This window comes from Balaenoptera musculus, chromosome 8 (genome assembly GCF_009873245.2).
Source record: "Balaenoptera musculus isolate JJ_BM4_2016_0621 chromosome 8, mBalMus1.pri.v3, whole genome shotgun sequence".
In the NCBI taxonomy this organism is placed as follows: Eukaryota; Metazoa; Chordata; class Mammalia; order Artiodactyla; family Balaenopteridae; genus Balaenoptera; species Balaenoptera musculus.
This window is the reverse complement of record NC_045792.1, coordinates 3,492,484-3,518,860: the sequence shown is the minus strand read 5'-3', so window position 1 is coordinate 3,518,860 and position 26,377 is coordinate 3,492,484. Positions and strand designations below refer to the sequence as shown.

The 26,377-nt window shown below is 46.9% G+C and overlaps 1 protein-coding gene and 1 long non-coding RNA gene across 14 annotated transcripts in view; one reads left to right on the top strand and one right to left on the bottom strand.

Annotated features, from left to right (window-relative positions):
• Positions 1–26,073, bottom strand: part of SNX19 (sorting nexin 19) — a 49,079-nt gene extending 23,006 nt beyond the window's left edge. For 11 of the 13 annotated variants that reach the window (XR_005020828.1, XR_005020830.1, XR_005020829.1 and 8 more), the window contains exons 1-8: positions 23,946–26,073; positions 21,688–21,826; positions 20,463–20,563; positions 20,235–20,354; positions 17,870–18,000; positions 16,577–16,673; positions 15,925–16,105; positions 13,360–13,489 (exon numbers count right to left, since the gene is read on the bottom strand). Coding sequence is in view for 9 of the 13 variants with exons in the window: in XM_036859428.1 (XP_036715323.1) it covers positions 13,360–13,489; positions 15,925–16,105; positions 16,577–16,673; positions 17,870–18,000; positions 20,235–20,354; positions 20,463–20,563; positions 21,688–21,826; positions 23,946–25,646 (2,600 nt within the window). In the remaining 4 variants the exon portion in view is untranslated. Of the gene's footprint in view, positions 1–9,244; positions 10,974–12,916; positions 13,229–13,359; positions 13,490–15,924; positions 16,106–16,576; positions 16,674–17,869; positions 18,001–20,234; positions 20,355–20,462; positions 20,564–21,687; positions 21,827–23,945 lie in introns of those variants that run through there. The other 2 variants (XM_036859434.1, XM_036859433.1) reach the window with 2 other exon arrangements.
• Positions 26,074–26,124: 51 nt separating this feature from the next.
• The window catches only part of LOC118899422, a 255,792-nt gene continuing 255,539 nt past the window's right edge, over positions 26,125–26,377 (top strand). The window contains exon 1 of the long non-coding RNA XR_005020943.1: positions 26,125–26,238. This is a non-coding gene — a long non-coding RNA (uncharacterized LOC118899422). The remainder of the gene's footprint in view (positions 26,239–26,377) is intronic.

Below are 26,377 nucleotides of genomic sequence, written 5' to 3'. Positions count from 1 at the left end.
AACAGTGTCTGGCACATCGTAGGTAATCAATAAATATTAGTTACTAAGTGAATTAATGATGTAAATGGGACAAACATTGGTCTTAAACATGGCGCACAGCTCAAACTAAGCTGTGCAGACGGCAAACCTCCCAATACTTAAAGCAGTGAAAGAACAGTGAGCTCTTAATTATTTGTGCTTATGGAGGAGGACAATAATTTTAAAAAAAAGTAGACAATCTAGAAATCCTTTGTATTTGGCATTTGAGATGTATTTATATAAGCATTTGGCAGATTTATTTTCCTAAGAATTTTTGTTTAGGCTAATATAAAAATTGAACTGTGTGCCAATACACCAGCTGTAGGGTGGATGTTATAAGAAGTATCCTGGGTAATAAGTCAGCTGAGCTACAATTATGAATTCGTCATGAATAATCCATGCAGTTCACACCTGGTTATGTACTCCCCCGGAAGGGAAGAGAGGTGGAAGGCAAGGGAGTGGGTCAGCTGGGCTTCGTGTCTGGCACACTCCATAAATCCTAGAGAGGAGAGACAGCTGCCAGCAGTCTATGTTTTTGTCAGTTTTCCTGGCAAATAGGCCCAGAGGACAGAAGAGACTGAAAGTCAAACAAAAGCAAAGGGGTTATGCGGACCGTGAGTCACACTTGTATTTTGGGAAGTGCTCCTGACGGATGGAGCAGCATCGAGCCGGTTCCAACCCATTACTTGAAGCTATAGTAAGAAGAATACAAGGTAGCAGAATGTCTGGGTACCAACGGCCAAAAGCAAAGGTCTGGCTACCTTCCTAACAAATGCAGAATGAGAGGGAGCCGGTTGGGGGTTCTGTGTTCATGGGATAAATGAGATTGATGGCAAGTGGAAATGTTTAGAAATCTGTTCTAGACTTGAGCAGTGTGACACTTGTAGGATTCCAATTTTAAAGATGAGTACACAAATCTATGCCCCTCTGAAGGCCTTCAGGACAACTTTTCTCAGCCCCACACTATGTGGCCATAAATGTACCATAAACCAGCTCTGAAAAATCGGGACCGATAGACCTCAAAGCTGGGCAAAATCAGTCACACGTTTTGGATATCTGCCCGTTTTTCATCTGACCCAAGTAAAAGCAGCAGCAGGACATCTTTCTCACAATCAGTAACTCCCTCCGAGTCTCTGGAACCACCATGTCTCTCCTCCAAGTCTGAGAGGTTCCTGTCCAGAAGAGGCCACCACAGTTTTCACCCCAACACTGCACATAAAACTGGTCCATACCCTTCAGGGGAAAAAGCTCGGCAGCCAGAAGAGCCACAAAGGCTTCACATAGCGTGCTGTAATGAGTGAAAACAGCACTGAAAAGCCACACACAGGATTAAGCCTGGTTTGGCCACTTAGAAGTTGAAACAACTCTCTGAGTTCTGGATTCCTTCTTAAGACTGATTCTTGCCTTGCTTCCTTCACAAAGTTAACGAGATGAAAGGAAAAAAATGAAAGCATTTTTGAAAGTGCTTGTGTGTTTGTGTATGTGTCAGAGAAAGACTCCTTTGGATCCTCTTGAAAAATTCTACCAGATCCAAGGGACTAAATGATGGCAGGATGCTGAGGGAACTTTGCATTTCATGCTTTAGTTTTCCTTTTGTAAGACTTACTCTTCTCCTGGCAGGTTCAGGGATGTAAATATTAGAAGGGCGAACCACCTTGATACTGTTTACAAAGGTTGAGGAGGGGCTCCCTGGGGTGATGGGTAACTTGAGGACACTATTTCAGAATCCTTCCTAAAACGAGACCTATCTACACTAAACTATGAAACAATCACCACAGGGACTGCAGGATCCAAAATGACTCCCTTTCCTTCTTTCCTTGGTCCCGTGTGAACAGCAAGCCTGGCTCGTTCTCAGTCACCAGGTAGTTATCCTGACCCTTTCCTTTCTCAGCACCTACAGTAGGGAGGTGGGTGGGGAAAGGAAAGGCTGATTAAAATGGCCACGCATTCAGAAGAATACTGTGTCTGGTGGAGGGTAAAGGTCAGGGAGAGGGAGAGAAGCAGAGCTGGAGCACTGGGAAGAAGGGCAAGACACAAAGGAGGGCAGCAGCGGGAATTTAGTGGTTGTCTTGACAACCAGACCCCTGTGGTTCCCAGTGACTCTACCTCACAGGGAGATCTCCAGGCTCTGCTCTGGGCAAAGACGGTCACTACAGGAGGGGAGAAAGGAGGGGGACTTCTGGAGGAGGGAGAGGTGATAAGGAAGTACGTGCTCCACTTGATGCGCCGGCTCCCAACGTCCACAAATATTAGAGATCACAGACTTAGAGTGTGCTCAGCCACGATGTGGAAGAGAAGAATTAGGGATGTATGTAAACAAGCAGACATGGCAGAGTTTCAAATTATGCTGTGAAAACGGTGAGAGTAAGCTGGAAAAGACCAGCCTTGAAGAGAACAAAGGATGAACGTGAGAAGCAGATGTTGAAGTTAAGAAAGCAGGACAAACATTGGCAGAAGACGGGGAAGAAGGAAAGTGAGTATGATGAATAGAATCACCTTGGGGGAGAAGAACTGCCCGAAGGTAACTGTTCTAAGTTAACTGTCTACAGGCAGAATTTAAAAACCTTTCCAAACAGAAGGCTATCCATCCCGACACTAAGAATACAGGACACAGCAGTGACAACTCCAGAATCTCCACACAGCAGAGATTTTGGGGGCCCGACCTGTGGTTGGAAAACAAGAGGGAGAGAGGAGGAGGTGGCAGAGGGAGTACCTTGAAGCTGCATTTACACAGCAAGCACACTGTGTTTACATAGATTCTATATTTATGGGGGTTAAATCACCCCAAGAAAACCTTTGGTCCTATAATTATATCAGTGTTAGATAAAAGTATGTTTCCCACCAGTTCACCTCGACTCCCTCCCTGCTCCAGTACCAGATAGGCTGCAGGGCACTTGGTGAAGCCTCTGTCTCAAGACAGAGGTAAAGGCATTAACACTGGCTCCGTCTCCAAACCAAAGTCGATAGGAAAAAGCCAGACGATCCCCACCCGTGGCTGAAAGCAACAGGCTGGTAAGGTCCCCAGTGTCAGTGCAATCTGACAATCTCTACCTCAGTGGCATGTGTATCTAGGACTCGGGTATCCTAGAAAGGCCTTCTTGAGCATAGGACCAACTAGCTTACAGAGAGTACTGGCAAAATTTTTCAACCTCAGATGTCCAGCTGATTTTATCAGCTATAAAAACCCTGGTTCACTCTGGGTTCCTGAGTCAAAACTGTTCTCAACAAATCAGCTCTAGCACTGAACCCCCAAGGGGCTGCTCCAAGGGGCACCTTCCGGCAGCACACACTGCTCAGAGAAGTGCGTGCTGAAGGACAATCAAAACAGGAGGAGGGGGAAGGATAAAAGACACTGGGCTGGTCTCAAAGTCAAGGGCACGAAGGAGAGGGCAGATAAGCTGCCTCTGAATCGTGGAGCAGGACAACGAATGGTTTCATTACGATCAACACCAGGGCAAGGACCTAAAATTGCAGAATAAACACAGCTCCCTCAAAGAAGGTAAATAGGTATCGTTTAACCTGCAGCGCCACCTGGTGCCCAGGGAGAAATCCCATCCTAACTCCCCAAGCAGCAATGGCCCGGCGGGCTTTCCATAATGTATTTAACAAAACAAAAGGATCCCTCTCTCTGCACACGGACACTCAGAAAGGGGCTGGCTGAAAATATTCAAAATATGTTTAAAGGTTACTTTTAATTGTAAGAGTAAAAATAATGTCCCTTTCCCTCTTTAAAAATGTTTCAGTGCCTGGAACATTCTTTACCCTAAACTGGTCTAAATGATTCCTCTAATGCAAGGTCTAGCTTTAAACACTTTCCTCTCTAAAGCCTACCTAACATTTACCCCCAAGAATCCTTATGATTATTTTTTTTTTTACTGTGTTTATGGTCTATACTGTGTCATTTGACCTCACACTGTTCAGTATTTCTGATTCTTATGGATTATCTCTTCTCTTAGGCTGAAAGGACCTTAACACAGAAATGGTGCCATAGTAGGTCTGAAGAGCTGGCTCCCAACAAGTACTTAAGTAGACACAGGCATCAAATCTTACACAGACTTTTCAAAAATTATCTGTAAAGAGATCACCATACAAGAACCAAATAAAGTGAGTTTCCTAGAAAGTAAAGGAAGAGGGCTGGGAGTACCTGGGTTAAGGGGCAGTTCCCTGGTTCTGAAGCTCTGAGTTTCTGCTCCGGGTGTGACTTGGGGAGATGTTAGGTAAGTATGTGAGGAGGACACGATGGAGTTCAGAGACAGCTAACATGAAGGAAGAGACCCTGATCTGAAGGATGCAGAAAAGGCCATCTGTCTCACGGGGTCTTTGCTACCAACAGATCACAAAGCAGGCTCACTATAAAGACCTCGCCAAAAAACCACTGCAATGTAAACACATTATCTGCCCTACATCAGACGTGTGACTGCCCTAGCAAATGAGTCCCAAGGAAAAGGAAGGTGGAGCTTGTAAAGATGGACGAGGACTCCCATTTATTGAGTGCCACATGGCAGGCATGCATCAACAGGCTTCAGTCACTTCATGAGTGAGGCACTGTTACTCCCACTTGGAGAGTAACTGAGGCAAAGGGAAGTTGAGTGACTTGTTCTAAGTCACATAGAGAGCAAGCCTCAAAGCATGATTTGAATTCAGACTTCAAAGCCCACATCCTTACTTCCCCATGTGGAAGCAAAGAGGCTGAGAAGGCAAAGCAGCAACAGATGCTTCCAGAGGGGGCAAGCTTAGATGGGACCTCACAGTGGGAGGCCCACGATGGCAGAGGGCACTGCGTTCTTCTGGAAAGGAGAATGCCCCCGGAATGGAGATGGCCCGAGGTCCAACCACGGCTCTGGAAATGGGAGCTGCCCAACTAAAGACCTGTGGGGCAGGCAAGGAAGGGGGTTTCCGTTTACATTTGTGTTTCTCATCCCCAGCAGTGCTGAGGAACCCCTGAGACTCTCACCAGTGACGAGGAGAGGGACCGATTCAACTGGAAGGGCATGTGATGTTCATTCATCTGACAAATACTAAGTGCCTTCCATATGCGCGGCTAAGTGCCTACAACAGAATGGTGAGTAAGACAGAGTCCCTGCCCACAAGATGCTTACAGTCTGAAACTGTCCTCAAAAAGTGTCTTAGGTTCCTCTCTGTAGTTAGACAGGCAAGAGATACCAATAACCTGACTTGGAAAAAAGGTTTTAAAGCTTAAGTACATCGATGATATTCTGTTTTTTTCTTAACTGCTACCACTTCTGTACCTTTGTTTGAGACTATGAGAATGTAGAGCATGCACCACACACAGAAGTGCAAATGCACACCTACCTGTTACAACTTTAAAGATGTATTCAAGTAGAAACTATCAGTACACGATAAGAAAGCCATGATGCCTTTATCCTAAGATGGGAGTAGAATAAGAGACCCCTAAGAAATATGACAGTGAGGTCACTCATACAATTGGAGACTGTTGGGGCCCATCCTGACCCAGTCTACGGAAGTCAAGAGCTTCCCTTTTTCAAGGTCTACTGGAAGAGGCACGGGACAAGTAGTGTTCCTCTTCCGCAGGAAGCACAATACAACCTGAACAAAGGCACTGCTGCAGAACATAGATTTCAGCCCCTTAAAACCAGCCCAGGGCTAGAACTAGAGGGCCAGGAGATAATCGGACAGGAAAACTGGAAGACTTAGTTTGAGATAATTTTGTATCTGGGACTCTTGCAAAAGTATGCATTTTTCTACAAAAGCTATGCATAGAAAGAGATCAGGTGTAAGACACCACAAGGCACCAGAGCTGAACTGAAAGAGAAATTTATGGAGCAAAGGAAGAAACCATAATCCATGTTTCCTGAGAAACTCTGAATCGTAACTCTGAGAATCTTTTTCTGATTGGGAATAGGATGTAGAATAGAGATACCAAAGGGAGACTATATAATTTCTGATCCGGAAGTGCTTTAAGAATACAGATGGAAATGAATTTATATGCTACCATCAAATACATGTGTCTCTGAGGCCAGTTAGATGGAAAGTAAGAGAGATTAGATGGAAGTAGTGCACAGGGACTTTCAGGTGAGGCCAGTTCTAGTGGCCACTGCTTTGTGAGAAAGCTTGCTCAGTGGGGAGGCCCGTATGCAGTGGTAGGAAGGGCACAGGCTTGCAGGCCAGGATGACTTAAGTGGAATCTTAGATGTGGCCCTTACTAGCTCTGTGATTCTGGGAAGCTTATTTAATCTGAATATCATTTTCCTCACTTATAAAATACATGTGTACCTCAGAGAATTGAACTGCACCTTAGTATATAAAGTACACAGCTGCTTACCTGATCTAGTTAGTATTTAATAAATGTCAATTCCTCTTCTGGTGTAATTGCTCATGACCTTTTAGTGGTGGGCCCGGAGCTTCCCGTAAGATGTAACCATCGTCAGAAAGACCATTATATCTATCTGCTACTTAGACATGCCCACCGAGAAAGAGGCCCTTGAACGGACTCCACTTAGAGAACACCTCAGATTCTGCAGTGACCGAAGAGAATGGCAGAGGCAGAAGAGCTCACGGTCATCCATTCATAATTGCCCTTAAGGAAAATGAATGTTCCCACCTGCGAACACAGCGCTCTCCGATGGTCCCATACACAGTCCATAAACCTTCTCCTGACCTTTCCTGGGAGACGGTTTGTAGAGACCTCCTTTCTAAGACAGCGATTCCACGGCCTGGCACAAGGTCCAGAGCTTGCCGTTTAATTTTCTCCTGGACCCACTGCTGGCTGAACAACTTAACCTGACATATTCTTTTTTTTCTTCTTCCTCTCTATCTGCTTCCTGACTTCATGTACTTTTCTACTCTCCTATGCCCACAGATCACAGAACTTTCTCTTTTTTCCCCAACTCTTCTGCCATGCTACTCCAATCCCACGTGCCCTCAACACACACACATGCTCACTCACCCACACTCACTCTTTAAGAAATCCTGACACAGATGCCAGGAATGTGTCTGCTGTCCTTTTGACACAGAGCCTGATGCCATCTTCGGGGCCACGGGGAGGGCAGCGCCACAGGACGTGGCACTCGTGTACTCTGCTGCTAGCCTGGCTCGTATTTTTATCGTGGCTTTGCTCTGGGCATCCAGGCGGGGAACCGGGCCAGCTTCTTCTCATTCCTTCACTCTACCTCAGGACTCCATAATAACCTCACCCCTCACCTTGGCTGGGTCTTCCTGCCCCAAACCTTCTACCATCAATGGAGCACAGTACATCTCTCCTCTTTCCCTCCAACCCAGTCAATGTCTGAGTCCGTGTCCGGTTCCCTAAACCTGATTCTCATGCCTGCAGGGATACTGTCAGTTTCTGCTGTTTTCGGACATGAGCAGTCTACACAAGCTGGACTCACTCCTTGGCTTGGACTGCTACCCCCACTCCTCTCCCCTCCCTTAGACTCTAACTCCAAATAAGGAGTGCTCCTTCTTACATAATTGGATGTTCCCAGCACAGAAGCTGACACACGAGGTCAGGCGCGCATGTGTGCAAGACTTCCCTTTGACTTAACGATGCCTTTTTTGGGCATCTAACTTCTCTTCAGCTCCCTGCCCCCTCTCCCTCCACACCACCAACAATCAAGGGAGATTTATGGAGCCTGTCTCAAATCAGAACTCTTCCAACCTTGGCGTGGAACGAGGGGTCAGAAGGTTGAATTTACTCTCTCTCTTTTTTTTCCCTTGCAGGCCAGAGATAGAGAAGGAGGCGGGAGGAGGGGAGGGGAGAGAGGGAGAGAGAGAGAGATTGAGCCTGTGCAGGAGAGGGAAAAAGTGAGAGAGTGCATGCTTCTGATCTGGCAGCAGTCCCTGGCGTCCCAGGCAGTTAGTTATGCATATAGGTCTTTTAAGGGAGCAAGGAGAATAAGGAAAGCTGGAAGCAGAAGAAATTAACTTATCTTCTTGGAGATGATAATGCTGGAGGTTGGAAAATGACGACATTTTTAAAAGGAGATGCGTCTAAGTCTAGATGCCATCAGGGATGGCAGTGTGTTCAGGATAACCAGAGAAGTGGTGGTAGCTACCTGTGGCATCAACACCAACTCTCCTTCTCTTTAGAACTTAAAGAAAGAGAATCCGAGTATTCTGCAAAAGGATATGGCTCAGACACAAGTGGCTTCAGGGAGAGAACAGACATGCTGCGTCCTGAGCAGCAGTCACAGGGACAGTCTTGGAGAGGTCAGCACTGACCTGGCTGGGACCAGCCACACCTCTCTGGGGTAGTAAGGACAGGCGGAGCAGGAGGTGCCCGCGGCTGTGGGGAGGTATCACATTCCAGCGTATTTGCTTACCAAAGCAAATAAAGCCCAAGAATGTAGCACTGCATGAACCTCTTTTTAAAAATAAAAATGCGAGCTGTCCAGGGGACAAGTAACATGGGCCGACTTCAGGCTGCTGCAGAGTACTGTGTTGTATGTGAGTGCGCGTACGTGGAAATGCAGTTTTTGTTTTACAAACTGACTGGCAGTCTCCTCCTGGGGAATGTATACTGCTTTGAATCAAAGACTTTTGGGCTGGCTTTTACCCTTTCAACTCATAGGGCAAACATCTGATCCTGAGAGACAGTCACCGTAGCTGAACATCAGACAAACCTGGGTTCAGATTGTGCCTGTAGTATACTTATTAGCTCTGTGATCTTGAATGAATAACCACAATTCTTTATAAGCCTTTGCATCTTTGAGGTGGGGATCATAATAGGTCTTTCACACGGCTTTTAAGGGCATTCAATGATATGCTCGTAGTGTTCAGCACAGTGTCTGCACAAAGTAAACTCTCAACAAAAGTTTGCTGGATGGTAAATCCTGAAGCTGGTAAGACTATTAATGTCTACACTCTGAACCCTGAACTAAGCCCTGTCTTTTCCATGTGTACCATGCACACGGAACTTGCTGGTATAGACTATGGGCCACAGGCATCAGATCCTCTGAGCCTCTGCGGGGTGGGCACTGGGATTCCTTCTCCGATGTCCATGACTTCTTGACTGCTATCTTAAGGAAGCTTCAAGAACAATGTGAACCCAACACAAGATAGTTGAGAAGATGGCCAAGTATATCATTAAAAAAGCTGGGAGTAATGATTTATAGAGAAAGGTGAAAGGCCTTGAACAGGGAAGAGTGAGACTTCATTTAATTCTAGTTTGTAGAGGCTCAGGGCAAGGAGGGTGTCAACAGCTGTGTTCCTATTTCTGTTGCAGCTCATACAAAACAAAATGGGCTTAAGAATAAAGTTTTATTAGATATAAGAACTTTCTGACAGGAAGAAATATGGGGCAACTCAACAAGTACAAAATGTCATCACTTGGAAGTACCTAGGATGAACAGAGGTTAACAGACCACAGTTACAGAGAGTTTTCCAAAAGTAACTAGCCACAGAATTCCTTTCTTGCACAGTATTCATTTTGGCTTCATTCAAGTTCACTATAAACATTCAGAACTTTCTCCCTTTAACAACAAAAAAAGATGCCACCCAATTAAAAAAAAAGTGAAAAGAGAAGAAAGTCAAGGGAAATTCAGCCACAAGCCCTCTCCCTGATTTTGTTTATGGCAGGAGCTACATTCACCAGACAGCCATCTACCCAGCTAACCAGGTGTGGTTCCAGTGGAACTGTCAGGGTATGGGGACGGAAAGGGGAGGAACTTAGCCTGACCCCAAGTTCTTCTCGTGAGGAAAGGTGCGACTTGATTCCAGCAGCACCAGTAAACCTGGAGAACAGTGCCGCACCCTGTACAGAACCTGTGCTTGTCTGTGCTGCAGGGAGACCAGGTGGCCTGCCGCCTGCTGTCAGAAGCGGGGAGGTTCTGGTTGTCGCCTTCGCAAATGGGCCCACTGGCATAAAGTCACCTCGAAAGGCCTCATACGCGGCCCTGTGTAGAAGAACAGGGGTTGTGTGCAGTCGCAGAGACAGGCACAGTAGGAGCAGCGCATGCATGCTGCAGCAGGAGACTGATCCGGGTGGGGCCTCCTGAACAGGGGGGAGAATCTGGGGCCACTAGCTGGAGGAATCAGAAACAGAATGCACTTTTTACCCTTCTTTCCTTTTCCTGAAGCGCAAACATGAAGACCTAACATTTACTGGACATGTTCTATGCACCTAGATACCTACTGATAGACATCATCACTATTCCGAAGCTCAGAGAGATTAAAGACAGCAGAGTCGCAGTACACTGAAGTGGATAAGAACTTGGGCTTTGGAAGACCTGGGTTTGATTTCTACCCTCACCAAGCATTCACTTTGTGATCATGGATAAGGCCCTCAATTCTCACCCCCGCTAAACCGTAAAATATGTAAAAGTAGGCACCATGTCTTATACTGACCAGCTCTTAATATTTTTTCAGTGAATAAAGGAATAAGACCAAAACAATCACCCAGCTGGAGAGAGAGAGGAGTATTTTAAGGTAAAGTGGGATGTTTGCCACAATTCAGGCTTACACATGTCTACAGTCAGGTCAAGAAACAGCTTACACTAGAGAGCACCATCTATTTACTTCACAACCCACCCTCCACCTTACTGTCTCCTCCCTATCACGAGACAATTTATGATCATCGCCCACTGAGGTAACGCAACCCGGCTTGGAATTCTCACAGCCTGCAATTCCCCTGGATTTAATTCCTGTATTAAAGCTCCCTAGCTACATAAAATACCATCTCTTCAATGACCTTCCTGTTATTCCCCAAATACACTTCTCTCTTCTTTCTGGCCCAAGCTCTTTAATATTCTGAGTTATTCAAACTTCAGGTAACCTTCCTACCTTTTTAATATATGAATCTCACTCCTTTTTGAATTTCTCCAGATTCATCTGTACTTTTCTGTTACTACTGAATAATTTCTTGTGTTCTGAAACCAATTTATCATGTAAATGACTTCAGGAGGTGGGGAGTCAACGACGACACACTAGCTCGTTTAGGATGTTCCCATTTCGGGGGAAGGTGAGCAAAGGTAAGCCTAACAAAGGAAGAGAAATGAAGCCTCAATCAGCAACATTCACACGTGACTGAACAAAACATACGAAGACTCTACTTTCCAGTATAAAGGTAATGAGAAGGGAAATGTTTATTCTTTTGTCCAATCTTTAATGAGCATCTTCTATGTCCCAGGCCCTGTGGAAGCTGCTGGGGACATAAGCCAGTTCTGGCCCTTAAAGAACCACTGGTCTAGGGCAGGGTTTCTCAGCCTCTGCACTACTGAGGGCGTAGATGCATCCTATTCGGGGCAGGATAACTCGTTGCTGTTTGGGGCGGAGAGGGCGCTCTGTGTGCAGGGCGTTCAGCAGCATCCGTGGCCTCTAGCCACAGCCTGCCTCCCTCCCCAGTTGTGACAACCAAAAGTACTTCCAGATGTCACCAAATACCCTGGGGGAAAACTGATACGCTGGGTGAATCACTGGTTTTGGGAAAGTAGACCATTTCTCTAATATACTGTGTTAAGTATTATTATCAAAACTTTGAGATTAGAGAAGAAGACTCCTTAGATCCAGGGAAAAATGGGAGAGGATGCCATAAAAAGTTTCACAGAATAAATGACGTTGAATGTTGGTTTTTGAAAAATATTTAGCAGTAGGCCAAGCAGACAAGAAGAGGGGAAGTTCAGGACACAGGGAGAGAGCAGGAAAAGAACGAGTGAAGAAGACAATGAGGCAGAGACAAGAGGACGAAGAGAGGCCTGAAGGAAAAGCACCCACAGAGTGCTGAGGCCACGGTGGATGGCGTGCACAGGGAGAGCTGGAGACAAGGCTGGGACCAGATCACCTAAGAAAGGCGGTGGAATTTTACCATAATAAATGAATATATATTGTAAACACAGTGGAGCCCTTTTTCAAACAAAACCTTACCTAGACCCCCAGTCTATTAAACTGATCAAAATGGTCCACTCGGTTTTCCCCCTGGCTTCCAAGTTGGCTTCTGAAGTGCCTCTGTGGAACCCTAAAACTCTGGAAAGCATGTTGGGAAAATCACTCTTGTAGGCAACAGAGCATCCTGATGGATATTAAGTGCAGGATATATGTTCATATTTGCTTTTCAGAAAAAGCAGCCTTGAGGCAGAGCTGAGTATGGAGGAGGGACAAGGGTGAAAGCGAGGCACAGAGACCAGTCAGCATTTTACACGTGGGCTTCACACGGAGACTGGTCTTCAGGCTGCGATACATAGGAAGAAGCACATTGGCTTTGAAGTTGTGCACATCCGGTTTCAAATTCCACTATGTCATTAACTATGGCCTTGGGTATGTTGGCCGACCTTGCCAAGCTCTACTTTCTTATTCTGTGAAATGGGACTACCTACCTCACTTGGTTGCTGTAAGAAAATATACATCAACAGAGGTCAGGTGCTGGAATTGATAAACACTCAGCAAATATAAACGTGCATCCTTTTCTTTCACTTAGTTTCCTAACGATGAAACCTTACTAAGACTCCCTGATCCTATGTAACTTTAAGTGTGGAAGGGGCAATTTAATTGCTTGTTGTTAATGGATTTCCTACTTGTTGCAGAATAGATACATAATTCTTTAAGTTTTTATTTTTATTTTTGGAGTGGCCTATTAGCATGAGCCGCATGCTAACAGAAGAGTTCAGGATTTGGCTTCTTCTTACTCTGGGATCTGCCAGGATGTCTCATGCAAGAGTGGCCAAAGCTCAAGCACTACTGTGTCTGTCTGGTTCAGAGACAGTGTCTCTGGCCTTCTTCAGTTCAGCAAAGCTTGCCATCAGTTTCATGGTTAGGAAGTCAGGAGCTAAAAACTCCATCTATGTACAAATCTTTCAGGAGATTCAAGTGGTGTTGGGATCACAAAGCCTGAATTATAAAATTCAAGTTTTAAATCTAAGTATCCTTTTATTCCTTACCATCCTGTGTCAGTAAGTGCTTCTTCAGTAGTGAATATGTACACCCCTCCTGGAGAAAATAATCTTTATTTTGAGCACTGACCAGTTTTCTCCTTGTCTTTCTCGTTGCTTATCGTCACAGTGACTATACACTGTTAGTTAAGAGACACATCCACTGTAACAAGGTGAAAGGTATAGGGCCGGGGGGTAAAACTGGGTGGAGAATTGATCCTAGAGGAGGAAGAGTTCAGCTGAAGTATCTGAGATCACAGGTGGTGCCTGTCATTCAGTGGATGATGCCAGAAGTCTTACAGAAGCAGACCCATTCACGCTTTAGACGACAAGGTGGTACTCTCCAGGCACTCTTCATCCCTGTACCCCTAGAACAGAGATTTTATCTTCTCTTATGGCCACAGGTTTCCTGGACTCTATACTTTCCCTTTCTAGTGGAGAATTAGGCATCACATCCAACCCCTGTCCAACCTGAGACTCTAATGTGAAGCAGTCCTACCTCTGAATCAGGGTCCCAAAGATGAGATGAATAACTTTCTGCACGTTCTCCGTACACAGCCAGCTCCACTGTTCCATCAGCAGCAAGAGAAGCAGATCCAGGGCTGTGTCAGCCAACTCCGTCTCTGTTCCTGGGGAATGAAATGGCATCAAGAGTAACTCAGAAGAGACCCATACTTGAGGAACACATTTCAGTGCACTGGGTCTTCTCCATCTTTATATCAATCATCTTAAATTTTTGTAATCTATCTGTATTCAAGTCAGGAGATGTTTACTTCATTTCTACAAAGTTCAGCAATAGGCTCTGTATTTCTTTACAATTCTTTTATGTTCCTTAGTCACTTAGTAAGTATTGCTTATCTTTAAAAAGATTTTGCATACAATTATTTTGCCTCCCTAGCTTCTGTTTCTTTTGTACTTCCCCCAGGAAGCTGAATACATTTTGTTCCAAGGAAGTGCTCACAACTGGTGACTAACGGGAACTGGCAAGGTCCACTCCCTTCCATCCTTGTATTCCACTAGCCTCCACAAAGTAGCAAGGAAATGTTGTGAGCAGCAGACCTGAGATTCACTTTTCCATAAAAAAGTTGCTTTGAAAGCATCTCCATTACACAGAGCTGATGGGTTAGGATCCAGGAGACTTCAGTTTGATTTTGAGATAATATGTGGCTGTAGGAAAAACACTACACCTTTGGTAAAATGCTATGACAATTACTCATTTCTTTCCTGTTCCAAAGACTGGAAGGACCACAAATACGCTCATACCCAGGCTGAGCTGAACTCTCTTAAATAGATGTATTTTATGGATGCAAGCACTGTTCTCTAACCCTGTTCATGGGGTCCCATGTCACTTCTGATTTGCTTCCCAGGAAACTGCCCCAGAAATACATACTGTTCCTGAATAAATCTCAGCTGTAACCGCAGCTACAGCTGTGATTAATGTTATAATTAATCACCAACAATCATTTTATTAGCCTAGGACCAATGGGTATTCTCTGCACCAGCTGGCCCCAGCACTTCTTGCTTAAGGGTTCTTTAGAACATGAATGATTTCAAATTTGGATAAATCTGCTAGAACTGAACCTTACTTTCTTCTCAATCCCATTCAGTATATATTTTCTTTTTTCTGCACTGTATTTCAAGGGGGCATGGGAGCTGATGTGTCTACTTTCTAGTCATTTGCTCAAAATGGGATGTTCAGTTCCTTGGAAAATAGCATTCCTTATTCACCCTCTTCAATTCTATCATTTTCTCAGGTTTAGCATTTACCCAGAGCTGCCATCATGTGGTGACAATTAGTCATAGCAGTAAAAAATAAGCGAACACAAACAAGGCACCAGGTCCTCTTGATGAAAGTGGTAAATTATCTACCACGTGAACATGTTGAGTCTCTCAGGGCTGGTAGAAGGGCTCAGGCATAAATTATCCCTTTAGAGATATAATGTTCAAAATTTAAAGACTTGAATTTGGCTAGAATTATTTTACCCATCCCATTTTATTTATAATTTCTTAAGAGTTCTCTGATGATTTTGCTGTCGTAACACTTCATTTACTTAACCAGTGAGATGTAAGCTCTGTGAACAGAGATTTTTCATAGAGTTAAGCTGAGGTCCGTAGAGCAGAGGTCAGGTGACTGTGGGCACCTGAGAAACAGTGGTGAAATCAGCCCTTTTTCCTTTTCTGAACCCAAGATTTTGTGACCTTTTATTTTCAGTGGGAGCCTCTGTTTTGGGGGATTTGAAAAACTTTCTTCTTAGAAAAAGTTTTGGCTCAGCAAACCTACTAATATCCAGGGCTCCCAATTTTTCCTCTGCAGAAAACATGTGCACTGCTGGGAAGTAAACCTGCCCTGCCTCAAATGCTTACGAGGCGAGAGTGGTGTCCTCACCTCTTCCTCTCTGCTCTACCTTGGGTAACTTGGTGGTGTCATTTGCCACGGCAGTAAGTAAACCAGAAGGAACAGATCCAGGGGAAAAGATGAATTCCATTCTGTGAATGCTGTATTTCAGCTGCCCTATAGTACAACTAAGTGTAGATTTCCAGTAGGCAGTTGGAAATACACCTCTAGTATTGAGGCGTCACCAGCGTATGTGTTAGGGTTGAAACCAACCAACAGATGAGATCACCCAGGAATGCGCAGAGTAAGAACAGAGAGCCAAAAATAAAGCTCTGGAAGGCTGAGGAGCCAACAAAGGGGACTGAGGCGGGGCCACAAGAGAGGCAGAAAGAGAACCAGGGAAGTGGCACCACAGACATCAACAGAAGAAAATTTCTAAATAAAGGGAGTCGTCCGAAGATATGCCAAAGCATGCCAAAAATAAATAACGATGGTATTACAACCGTGGATCTTATCTTGCTGGAACTCCCTGTTTACGTGCCACGCTCCTCTGCTCGACTCAGCTCTGGGACTGTGTCGTATTCCTCTCTGAATCCCAGCAGAGTACCTCAAACTTAAGTGTTTAACACCTGGCTTGCTCAGCTGAACAGACAAGAAACTGCAGCGACGAATCCCAACAGTCCCAGGTCCCAGGTGGACTGCACCCTGGCTCCCTTCTCTGTCACTTACCGGGATCACTGTTGCTGAGGTCTTGGGCCGGCATGGCTGCATCTGACACGCAGTCATCCACACATCCCTCGGAGATGTGTTCAGAATCTTTTCCTGGGGCCTCTGCTGGCTGCGTTTCTAGTAACTTTGTCTGCTTTTCAATAAAGGATTCCATCCCAGACATGGAGAGGATCTCTGACTCCTGAAGAAAGAGCAAGTGGCACGTCACATGAAGTACGTAGAAAGCATCAGGGCAACGGCAGCACTAGTGGTTCCGCTGTTCCTTCCCTGTAAGTGTCATGAGTAGAGGACCCACTGACTCTGTGACCACCTAAGTTTTTTTTTTTTAACCTAAATTGCAAGGAAAACAATGCCTCTGTAGTCTCACTTGCCACAAAAACTTGGGTTTTCTTCCAGGAACTGGCTTTCTCATTCTCTCATCCATTATTCCAAGCCCACAGCTCTTGAGAAGCCAACCTGCCAACCCAGAACTAGTAGGAATTCCAAACCACTCTGAGAAAATACTCCTAGAATAAAAATCAGAGATCCAGATGGTTAAGTCCTTTAGGAAGGCACCTAAGTCCTTCCTGATTTTGGAGACTGTCTCAGCTGCCTATAACTGCAGGTTCAACATCCCAGCATTAAGTCCAAGAATTCTCCAGGGGCTTCTTACCACACTGCCTTCCCGGAGACAATAGAGAATCTTCTCGTGTGCCTCAGTTATATTCAGTGCTGGAGCAATTTTACTGGATGAGAACCTCAGTCTGGACCTGGTACAGAAACGAAGAGCAGAAACAGTATGTAATTCATGGTCTTGATCCCCATACAAAAGGGCTGACAGGTATTAATACCACAAAACAAGAACACCCATACTTATTCTTAGGAGCTTACTATGGTTCAGGGTCAGAGAGACCTAGCCCTGAAAACCCCCAAACAATACATATTCTTGCAATTCTTAATATACAGTGCAACACTTGCACTAAGCTATGCCTACCCTGCGTTTGCAAAAGGACTTTTGCTAATGTAAAATAAGGACCAGTCTGTCACGGTTGTATTCCCATAGGCTAGAAGAGTGGCTAGCACATACTATGCACTCGTTAAAAATTTGTTGAAGATTAAACAGACAAGTGGCACAGACCAAGATTGTCCTTGTTGTTCACACCTTTTTGCACATCCACTATTCCCCTTGTGTTCCAAATAAAACCAGGGAAAGAACCACAAGTGCTAACCTCAATGTTTCAAGGAATAGGGTTCTTATAAGCACAGGCACCATGGTTACCCTTCAAATATGGGCCCAGTAAAAAAAAAAGGCTAAGAATTGTGAGTTATTGCTGGCCCATGAAACATGAACACAAAGACAGACAGACAGACACACGCACATTCTACAACCCCCCATCCCCCATTCTCTCTCTCCATTCGTAATGGCCCAGATACAGATACAAAGTGTCCAGGAAGGGAAGTGTGGTGCCGTCCCTCTCCACATGCTGGCTCGGAGTGCTGCCAGAGAGCACCTGGGACCCTAGTGCAGGAGAGAGTAGCAGCAATAGCCAGTGACTAAAATCGGCCCTGTAGGTGTCCATTCTAGCCCATTTCTGTTTACCGCTAGTACACTCAACTTCTGAGCCAAGATTTCCAGAAACGATGACAAACAGAGATCAGTCATAAGCCTTAATTCTTAAAGGGAAAGAAACATCTCAATTTTCCAGGGGAATAAAAAAGGAGAATATCCATATTCCAGAATTTTCCTTCTAATCAAAATTCCCTGGTCAGTTTGGGCCCTGGGTTCTCATGGCAAGACAAACATTCAGCAAGTGTGCCTATGCAGGATCTCAGGCTCAGTCTGTGGTCTGGCTTTGTATAAAAACTGGTAGGTATGACCCATCTCCTCTCTTCTAGGGCCTAAGAGTGGGAATGGGCTTTGGTTGAAAACTGGGGATCAACCTGAGAACTGGGAATGGTTTCTCACTTGGTAGCCTTCTTGCCTTCTGGCTGGGGCTTGCTTTCTGTCTCGGCCTCACTCAGCTCCTCTGTGGGGCTCTGGGGCTCAGAGCGAGGAAATGCTGTCTTCAAGGTGTCCACGATAGCGCTCACCACCACCTGCAGAGGTCAGAGATGCAGGGTCAGACAGAAACCACCAAGGTGCTTTCTGCACCCAGGACAAGTAGACGGCTGGCCTATCTAGCAGAGCCTTATCTATCCACACAGACACTAGCTAATGACTTAGTGGAAACTCTCTCCCCTTTTCTCTCTGGCCATAAAAATCTTTTTCCTCACAGAGTTAAGACAAACAATGTCATGGTAAAGAAGCCAAAACAATGGGATAAATAATAATCTGGGAGTTCTACAGGCTGGTGAAATACTTTTCATTTTCAGTATTTTTCTTTTCATACAGAAGAATGATTTTTTTTTTTTTTTTGGCTGCGTTGGGTCTTTGTTGCTGCGTGTGGGCTTTCTCTAGTTGTGGTGAGCAGGGGCTACTCTTTGTTGCCGTGCACGGGCTTCTCATTGTGGTGGCTTCTCTTGTCGTGGAGCACGGGCTCTAGGCGTGCAGGCTTCAGCAGTTGCAGCACGAGGGTTCGGTAGTTGTGGCTTGTGGGCTCTAGAGCGCAGGCTCAGTAGTTGTGGCACACGGGATTAGTTGCTCCGCGGCATGTGGGATCTTCCCGGACCCAGGCTCGAACCCGTGGTCCCCTGCATTGGCAGGTGGATTCTTAACCACTGATCCACCAGGGAAGTACTCATACAGAAGAATGATTTTTCGTTTCCAAACTAATAATACTTTCACCAAGATGTGACTAAGTGGAAGGAATATAGATAGGAATATACGGAGAAAAGAAAGAGTGAAAAAGATTATCAAAATAAGAAATACACTCTAGAAACATATGTGATATAAAAATACTCAGAGCAATTCACACAGAGTAAAAAATCTGGTTTTCCAGTTAATTCGAACAATTTCTCTTCTTTAACTAGAGAAAGAATAACAAAAATCACTCAGGTTAAAGTTAAGGAATCTGGAATTGATATAAACTTCTCTACTCATAAGGACGAAATGAAACAATCCTCACTGAAGAGTAAGAATTATTTCTATTTCTCAGAATGGGAAAATGACATACAGACATTTGCTAAAAAGAAAAACGAACAAACAAATGAAACCCTAAAATATCAAAACAGAAGGAGACATTTACTTTTCCTTTGGTGCCTCTGGCTCATTAATTAACACTGCTGGCTCAGAGCAGCGCGGCACTTGCTTGACCTTATTCCGTGTTAGTCCTCCACGAGCACAGCCAGCACAGCCGAGGCAAGGCTGAAATGGTCAAGCAGGACCACAGTAAAGACCGGGGGACAGTAACCCAGGGAAAGAACACAGAGAACCGCGTGAATGCGGATAACGTAGCTGAGAAAATACAACTCGCTCTTCTCGGCTCACAGGATGGTAGTCTGTGGCGAGGGTCCATATCTGTCTTGTTCACTCCTGTATCATCAGCAACGCGTACAGTACGTGGCTTTAAGTAGGCGTGCAGGGGGCGGATGTTGAAAAAATCAATGAAGGAACACATCAGCATGGATGAACACACCTGCAGGGAACTCTGGGGATTTTACCTCGTTTATCCTTTTCTGATTTGCAGTTTTTTCCTCACAGCACTGAATGTCTCCTAACTACCACCACATGAAGTTCCACTGTATCACTTTATCCCCTGAAGTCTAGACGAGAAGAGGGAGAGGCCTCTTCTGCCACAAAAGTCAGTGTTCTCTAACCTCTTAAAACATAGGCATGTTTTGATAAGCAGAAACCTCAGCCTTCTGCCCTGGAGGCGTTAAAATCAGTTGGCAACCTCGGCTCACAGGCTCCAGTGTGGTGCTCAAATGTCCTTCTCCTACCGTCTCCGAAGGTTCTGAGTTACCATCTTGAAGAAGGTACAGTTCTCTCACACTCTGTTCTCCAGCAGAGAATCACGACACAAACCTAAGTCCAGCTCGGTGTCCTGTCTTAGGGCTCCTTCCTGAGTGACCGACCCTGGGAATGACCTTCGTCTCCGGGAGAGACCTTCCTGCCCCACCTATCTGTGGAGATGCAGAAGCACCCTTACGTCCGTCCCCTGGAATCAAAATGCCATGACATCCCTGGGAGACGTGTGTACACCGACTGCGGGGGTATCGTATCCTCATTAGCTGCTTGTCACTGTCGTTCGGCAAGCAGACGACTTAACCAATACTGGCAACAGGTCTTGAAAATCCCAGTGCGTGTTCCACTTACTGCTGGGTGTGCGTCTCCCACCCCCGCCTCCACACTGATGAGAAACTAAGGCTGAGCACGGCGGCCCCGCTCGTACCTTGTCTATTCTGGAGACCATGAACGGTTTCTTGACAAAGGCAATACGAGCATCTGTGTTCAGAGCAAGGAACTCCTGCATCTCCTCACTGTTAGCGATCTCAGGAATGGCACAGAGTTGCTGCAAGAGACACAAGAAGGACTTCAAAGAGAAATTCTGGTCCCCAGCTCTCTCCACCTTGGCTTGGGTGTCTGTCCGTTGGCTAGAACGAGAGCAGAGGGTGCTGACCTTCAGGAATGATTCCAAGAGGCTCTTGCGGGCTTCCACTCTGTCACTATCCATGTTTCCAAATGGAAGATCTGGGAAGAGCTTCTTAGGACCCTTCACATCTTAAAAAAAAAAAGTTAATTCATTAACATTCACTAAGAGCCATTCCATATAAAAAGCATCCTGTATGTAAAGGAAATAGAACTGCTGAACGCATTTCCCGGGGATCTGTGCTCCCTCACCTGCGGGGTGGAGCTGAGAGGCGGCCCGAGGCTGGCGAGGGAGCTGGGTCCCAAGGCCTGGGGCTCATCCCTTCAGAGTCCCTCCCCTGGGTCCTCCCTTCCTTGGGACTTTTTTTACTTCAGGAGTTCCAAATATACCCCAGGAATATAATACAGACAACCTACTTTCATTATTAATGATAATATTAAGGTATAAGAGGCCAAACACTATAGTGGCTATGAATAAGGGCCCAGAAGTTTAAATTTTGGCTCCAAGCCCTACTACAATAATGACCTTAGGCAACTTGCTTAATCTTTCTTTGTTTCTTTTCTGTAAAATGGGGATAATGATAGTATCTATCTTATAGACTGTTATGAGAACTAAATGAGTTAGTAAGTATAAAGTGCTTAGTAGAGAACTGGGCATATATTTTCAGTATCAATTATCGTTATTAAGAAAGAAAATGTGCAACTGAAATCCACAATTTATGCCAAAACTTATTAAAATGTTTGAGTGATCGCTGGCGTTTTTTTAAAAAACAAAGCAGCTGCTTACTAGCTTATTTTTCGAGTAAAATTTTATGTTTTCTTATTGTTCCTGTGCCTCACGAGTACCAAACAGCACACCAAAAAGCCTGTTGTTCAAGGAAAGCTGGCAAGGATTCCTAGATAATATTTTAATATCTAAGAGCAATCCATCTATGAATTTGGAAAAGTTAATTTAGCACCTCACACCACCTCACAGGCACAAGTGGACTGTGCAAGTTTCCTTCCTAAGCTTAAACTAGATGGGGCCCCAGAACAAAGCATTCTGTGGCAAAGAAGCACCTCGCAAAGGATGTCATTAGCACTGTCCAGCACTAAAACCCAAAACACCCAAAAGCAAACTGGGGGAGCACAGGATCCCTGAGGCTGCACGCTCCCCCTCCACCCTCCCCGCAAACCAACAGGCCTCCGGCCTCTCAGATCAGGGTGGCTCGATGTGAACAGCAAGCAGGCATTCTGGGGCTGGGGTAACTCCTGACTTTTGATGAACTTTCGTAGACCGGATTTCTCCTCCAGACGGGTCTGCAGATTCAGGAACTCACGGTAACGGCGGCTCACGGTGTGGTAGGCCAGCTGCTGCAGGCCACTGCTCTTCTCGCCGTCAAGGGCCGTCTCATACTGTCGGGTGAGCAAATTTGTTTACTGCATCAGCTTACTGGTCACACAGTAAGAGCAGAGTAGGGGTAAAGGGAGCAAGATGTTCCTATGCTGTTCCTGAACCTATTCGATCTGACTGTTGCTCTAAGTTGTAATGAATAACTCAAACTGAGTGAATTACGGAACGAGATGCATTTCCCAACAGACGTGGCCTAGGAAGTGAAAAATGAGTTTTACTGCCCTCCACTCCTTCTTCCATCTCAAAGCTCTCCCTGCAAACACTCTCTTTACTTATAACTATTTTCAAATCCCAAAGACACAGTATAAAAAAGAAGGTACAACACTGATAAAAATGACACTGCCTCTTTCATCCCTAATTATGGGGTTGGATGTTATAAGGGGATAACCACCTTGTCATTATACGCAAGCAGTGATTATCTGTATTAGTTGGGGAAGAACAAATAATCCAAAACAGCCGATGAACAAAAATCATTTGTTTGCCTGGAATGCATTAAAGGAACATGTGTTTTTGTTTTGCCTTGGGCAAATTAATTATCATTCTTGGGAGTGACGCTGAATTTTTCTTCCCGAGCACAGATCATCTGTATGATGAGAAGTCATGTGGAGACTGGAGATGTTTTAAGGGGTCAGAGTCTGCTATCTTCATAGGCTTGGAGAGCTGGTATGTGGGAAAAGACAACGGTGCTGAAAGTTCCCCAGAGCGAACACCCTGAACAGCATGAAAGCTACAACTTCATACCTACAGGGGGAGACTTTTTGACAGAGTAGTTAAGATATAATAAATTCTGTGGAAGAACAATATATGTGCTTGCTCTCATTAAGAGTAGGTTACTGTTATTGTTTGGTTAAGGTATTATACTGTGGGCAAGTGATGGAAGAAACGATCTCCTTGTTGGTGGGACTTGAGGCTGGTGTTTAAAATTTTTCTAGAGGCAGAGAGAGGTATTCCTTATGAGCTGAAATGAGCAAAGTAGTCCCTGAGACCAGTACTGAGAAGGAAGGGTCTAGATAAGACATGCATGTGGAATTCAGGTTAGAACTCTCAGACTTGGAGCACCTGGGAGTTATGATGCTCTCTGTGGAACAGTCTGCTCCTGGAGGGACACTATTTGATACTGATACGGTCCCAAGCTTGGCTGCACCTCAAAATCACTTGGGCTGGGCTTCCCTGGTGGCGCAGTGGTTGAGAATCTGCCTGCCAATGCAGGGGACACGGGTTCGAGCCCTGGTCTGGGAAGATCACACATGCCGCAGAGCAACTAGGCCCGTGAGCCACAATTACTGAGCCTGCGCCTCTGGAGCCTGTGCTCCACAACAAGAGAGGCCACGATAGTGAGAGGCCCGCGCACCGCGATGAAGAGTGGCCCCCGCTTGCCGCAACTGGAGAAAGCCCTCGCACAGAAACGAAGACCCAATGCAGCCATAAATAAATAAATAAATAAAAATTTAACAACAACAACAAAAAAATCACTTGGGCTGCAGACTCTGCTGTCAGAACACGGATTCTGATAGGCGCTGACGGATTCTGAATGCGAATTTCCCAAGAATGGCCCCAAGATTCGTATTTTTAAAAAATACAACTCTCCAGTTGACCTGGAGGCAGCCTATCCCAAAACCAGCTTTAGGGAGCTGCTGCTCTAATGGAACCAGACACCTGATCCTTGAACCCGCTTCACATCGTTTCTGCCAAGCAGTTCCTACTACTGCTCTTAAACATCTCTAGGAATGAAAAACTTGCTACCTTTTGAGGTATATATAGGTAAATAACCTTCCTTCCTAAAACAAAAAGTATTAAAGATACTAGTACTTAAAAAAAGAAAGAAATTAGCAGGGAAGAAGTTTGGAAAGAATCTCTGGACAAGACTGTATCCATTGGGAACCACTAAAAAATACGACTCTCAGTATAGCAAGATTCTAGGATTGTTTGTGAGGGTATCAGAGAGAGGCATACTGGGCTTCACAAACGAGCTTCAGACCATTCACATATAGACGCTGGCTGAATTAACCATAGCAAACTAAGTAAGAGTAGCCTCTCCCCCTCAAAACACTAGCTTCACTGACTCTGCTTTCCGACTCATTCCCAGACCAGAGTGGACGACCAGAGTTCTAACCCCGTTACCTTCACCGTGTAGAGCGTGTATGGGTGGAATCCGGTGCCGCTGTGCTCTCGAGCAGTAATGGTGCCAGTAATACGAAGGTTCTGGATGACAACGGGGCCATCTGGACTGCTCAGGGGCTCAAAGCTGAAGGTGGTTGAGCTGAGGGGACCAGGTGGAGAGGAGGAGAGCAGTACCTGTGGGAGACCAGGATCTAGGGAGCTCACACCATTGGTGAGATCTTTCTCTAAGCACGAGGGTCGTGGGGGACACATCCTCTCTGGACTGGCCAGCAAAGTTGTAAGAGAGGTGACATCTCCCTGCTCTACTTCCTTGTCTGCTGTGTCAATGTGGATCTCTGGGCAGGAATTCAGCATGGAGACAAGCAGGCCGGTCTCTGTTTCTGTTCCTGGACCCTCCTCAGCCTCTGCTCCTTCAATCCCTTCGGATCCCTCATCATCCTTAGACTCCAGAGACTGGGAACCCCCTAGGGCACACAGGGAGTCCTGAATCCTGGCAGAGAGGAAGTTGCCTGGGTTCATGAGCACGATGGCTTCTTTGCCCAGTTCAGACAACGGAGACTCCAGCTCTGCGTCTTCGGACAAGAACAGAGGCTGCAGGAAGTGAGAAGAGTTGTTTCCTACTTCTCTCTCTTCTAGCACTCCCCCCAAATCTCCCTCCAGGGCTTCGTGGCCTTCTTCAACTTCTGGGGAGGGGTGTGAAGGCTCACTACAGTCTAGGAGCACTGGGGCTGGAGAAGGGGCTCTCGCATCTGCTAGACTCTGGACCTCCACAATCAGTGGCAGAGATGTGGGCACTGAGGGCTGTTCCAGGGCGCTGGCTGGGCAGAGTGGCTTACCCACTGCTGCTGGGCCAGTTCTGGCCTTGGAAAAGATGCCCACTAGCACAAGGTGGATCCAGTCCGGGTCTGAGAGCTTGCCGATCAGCGGTAAGATGACATTGCAAGTAATGAGTTCCACCACTACATGGCGGCCGGTCCGGGTCTCCAAGTGGGGCTTTGGCACTAGGCCTCGAAGCAACACGTTCACGATGCCACGTGTGTAGGCGACCTCAGCCCTGGGACTCTGTACTGCGGGATGTGGGGCGGTGGCCTGGCAGTAAGCTTCCCAGAGCTGGGAGGGCTCACCTGTGCCACTCTGCTTCCCTGCCGTGGCCTCCTTTGCCTGAAGATAGCTCTGCAGGTGACAACCACAGAGAGTCAGAACCCTCTGGGCAAGAGCATGTCTGTCCACCCTGGCCATCCTCCTCCGGAGCTCCTGGACCAACCCTCGCATGGCTGCCTCCATTTCCTCCTCGAAGGCGGGCTCCTGGCTCACCGTGCGATACCAGGACGACACGAAGTCCCGCATGACCATCCGGATGGTGCGGTCGATCTCCTGCTCCAGCTGCCTCTCGGCCTCGGGGTTTGGGGGGCAGACGGCCATGGGGATGAAGCGCTCCAGGTGCAGCCGACCCGAAGGCCCCACGATGGCGTCGGAGCCCAGCCATCCTCCCAGCACCAGCAGCAGCGCAGACAGAAGGCACAGGAGCCACACGTTGACCAGGAGATGGATGACCAGGAGCCAGCCGAGCACGGCCCCCAGGGCCACCAGCTTCCGGCTACTAAGGCTGGGCCCGGCCGGGGGCTCCTGCGCCGCGGTCGCGGTCTCTGCCTTCATGGCGAGCGGGAGGGGGCTTCCCAGACCAGCTCCCCCCTCCTCCATGTCAGAGCCGACGATGGGGCGCCGACTGCGGCGCGGACACGAGAGCCGGGCGGCGGGCCCCGACGTCCTACAGGCAAGACCCGGCGACAGGAGCGGCTCGGCGGCTCGGCCTCGCCGCAGCCCCCTCCGGCCGGGGCGCGGCCCTCGAGGAAAACCCTGCGGCCTTCATGGTGCCCGGGCGGCGGCCCGCGGCCTCAGAGGGTGGGCAGGGCCGTGGGCCCACCGAACACTCACGGACGCCGAGGACCGAGGCGCCCGGGAACGGCTCGCGCTGCGCCCCGCCCCGCTGAGTCCCACCTGCAGTGAACGCAGCGGCGCCTCCTCCGCAGCCTCAGAGGGGCCCTCGCCGGGCTGCAGCCGCCGGGCGCCTGCGCTCCGCAACCCGGCTCTTGTCTAAGCGGCCGGCCGGCCGGGGACCGGCGACCACTTCCGGGTCGGCGGGCGCGAGGCATGTTGGGAGAGCGCCGCGCGCCCCGCGTCCCGGCGCGTCCCGGCGCCGCCTGGTGGTGAGGAGCCGCCGTGAGCGCACAGCGCGAGCCTGCCAAGCGTGCGCCCACTTCCCGGAGGTGCGGACCTGCGAGCAGGCTTGCAGGTAAGGACCCTCCGAGACTCACTTCCCGCTCCAGGGATTAAATGAAGTTTGCAGACACCGGGTACCGTTTAGGCAAACTCAGTAGTTCAGTTACTTTAATCTCATGTGGGCATTTTTTAGTTGGCCTGGTGATACATTT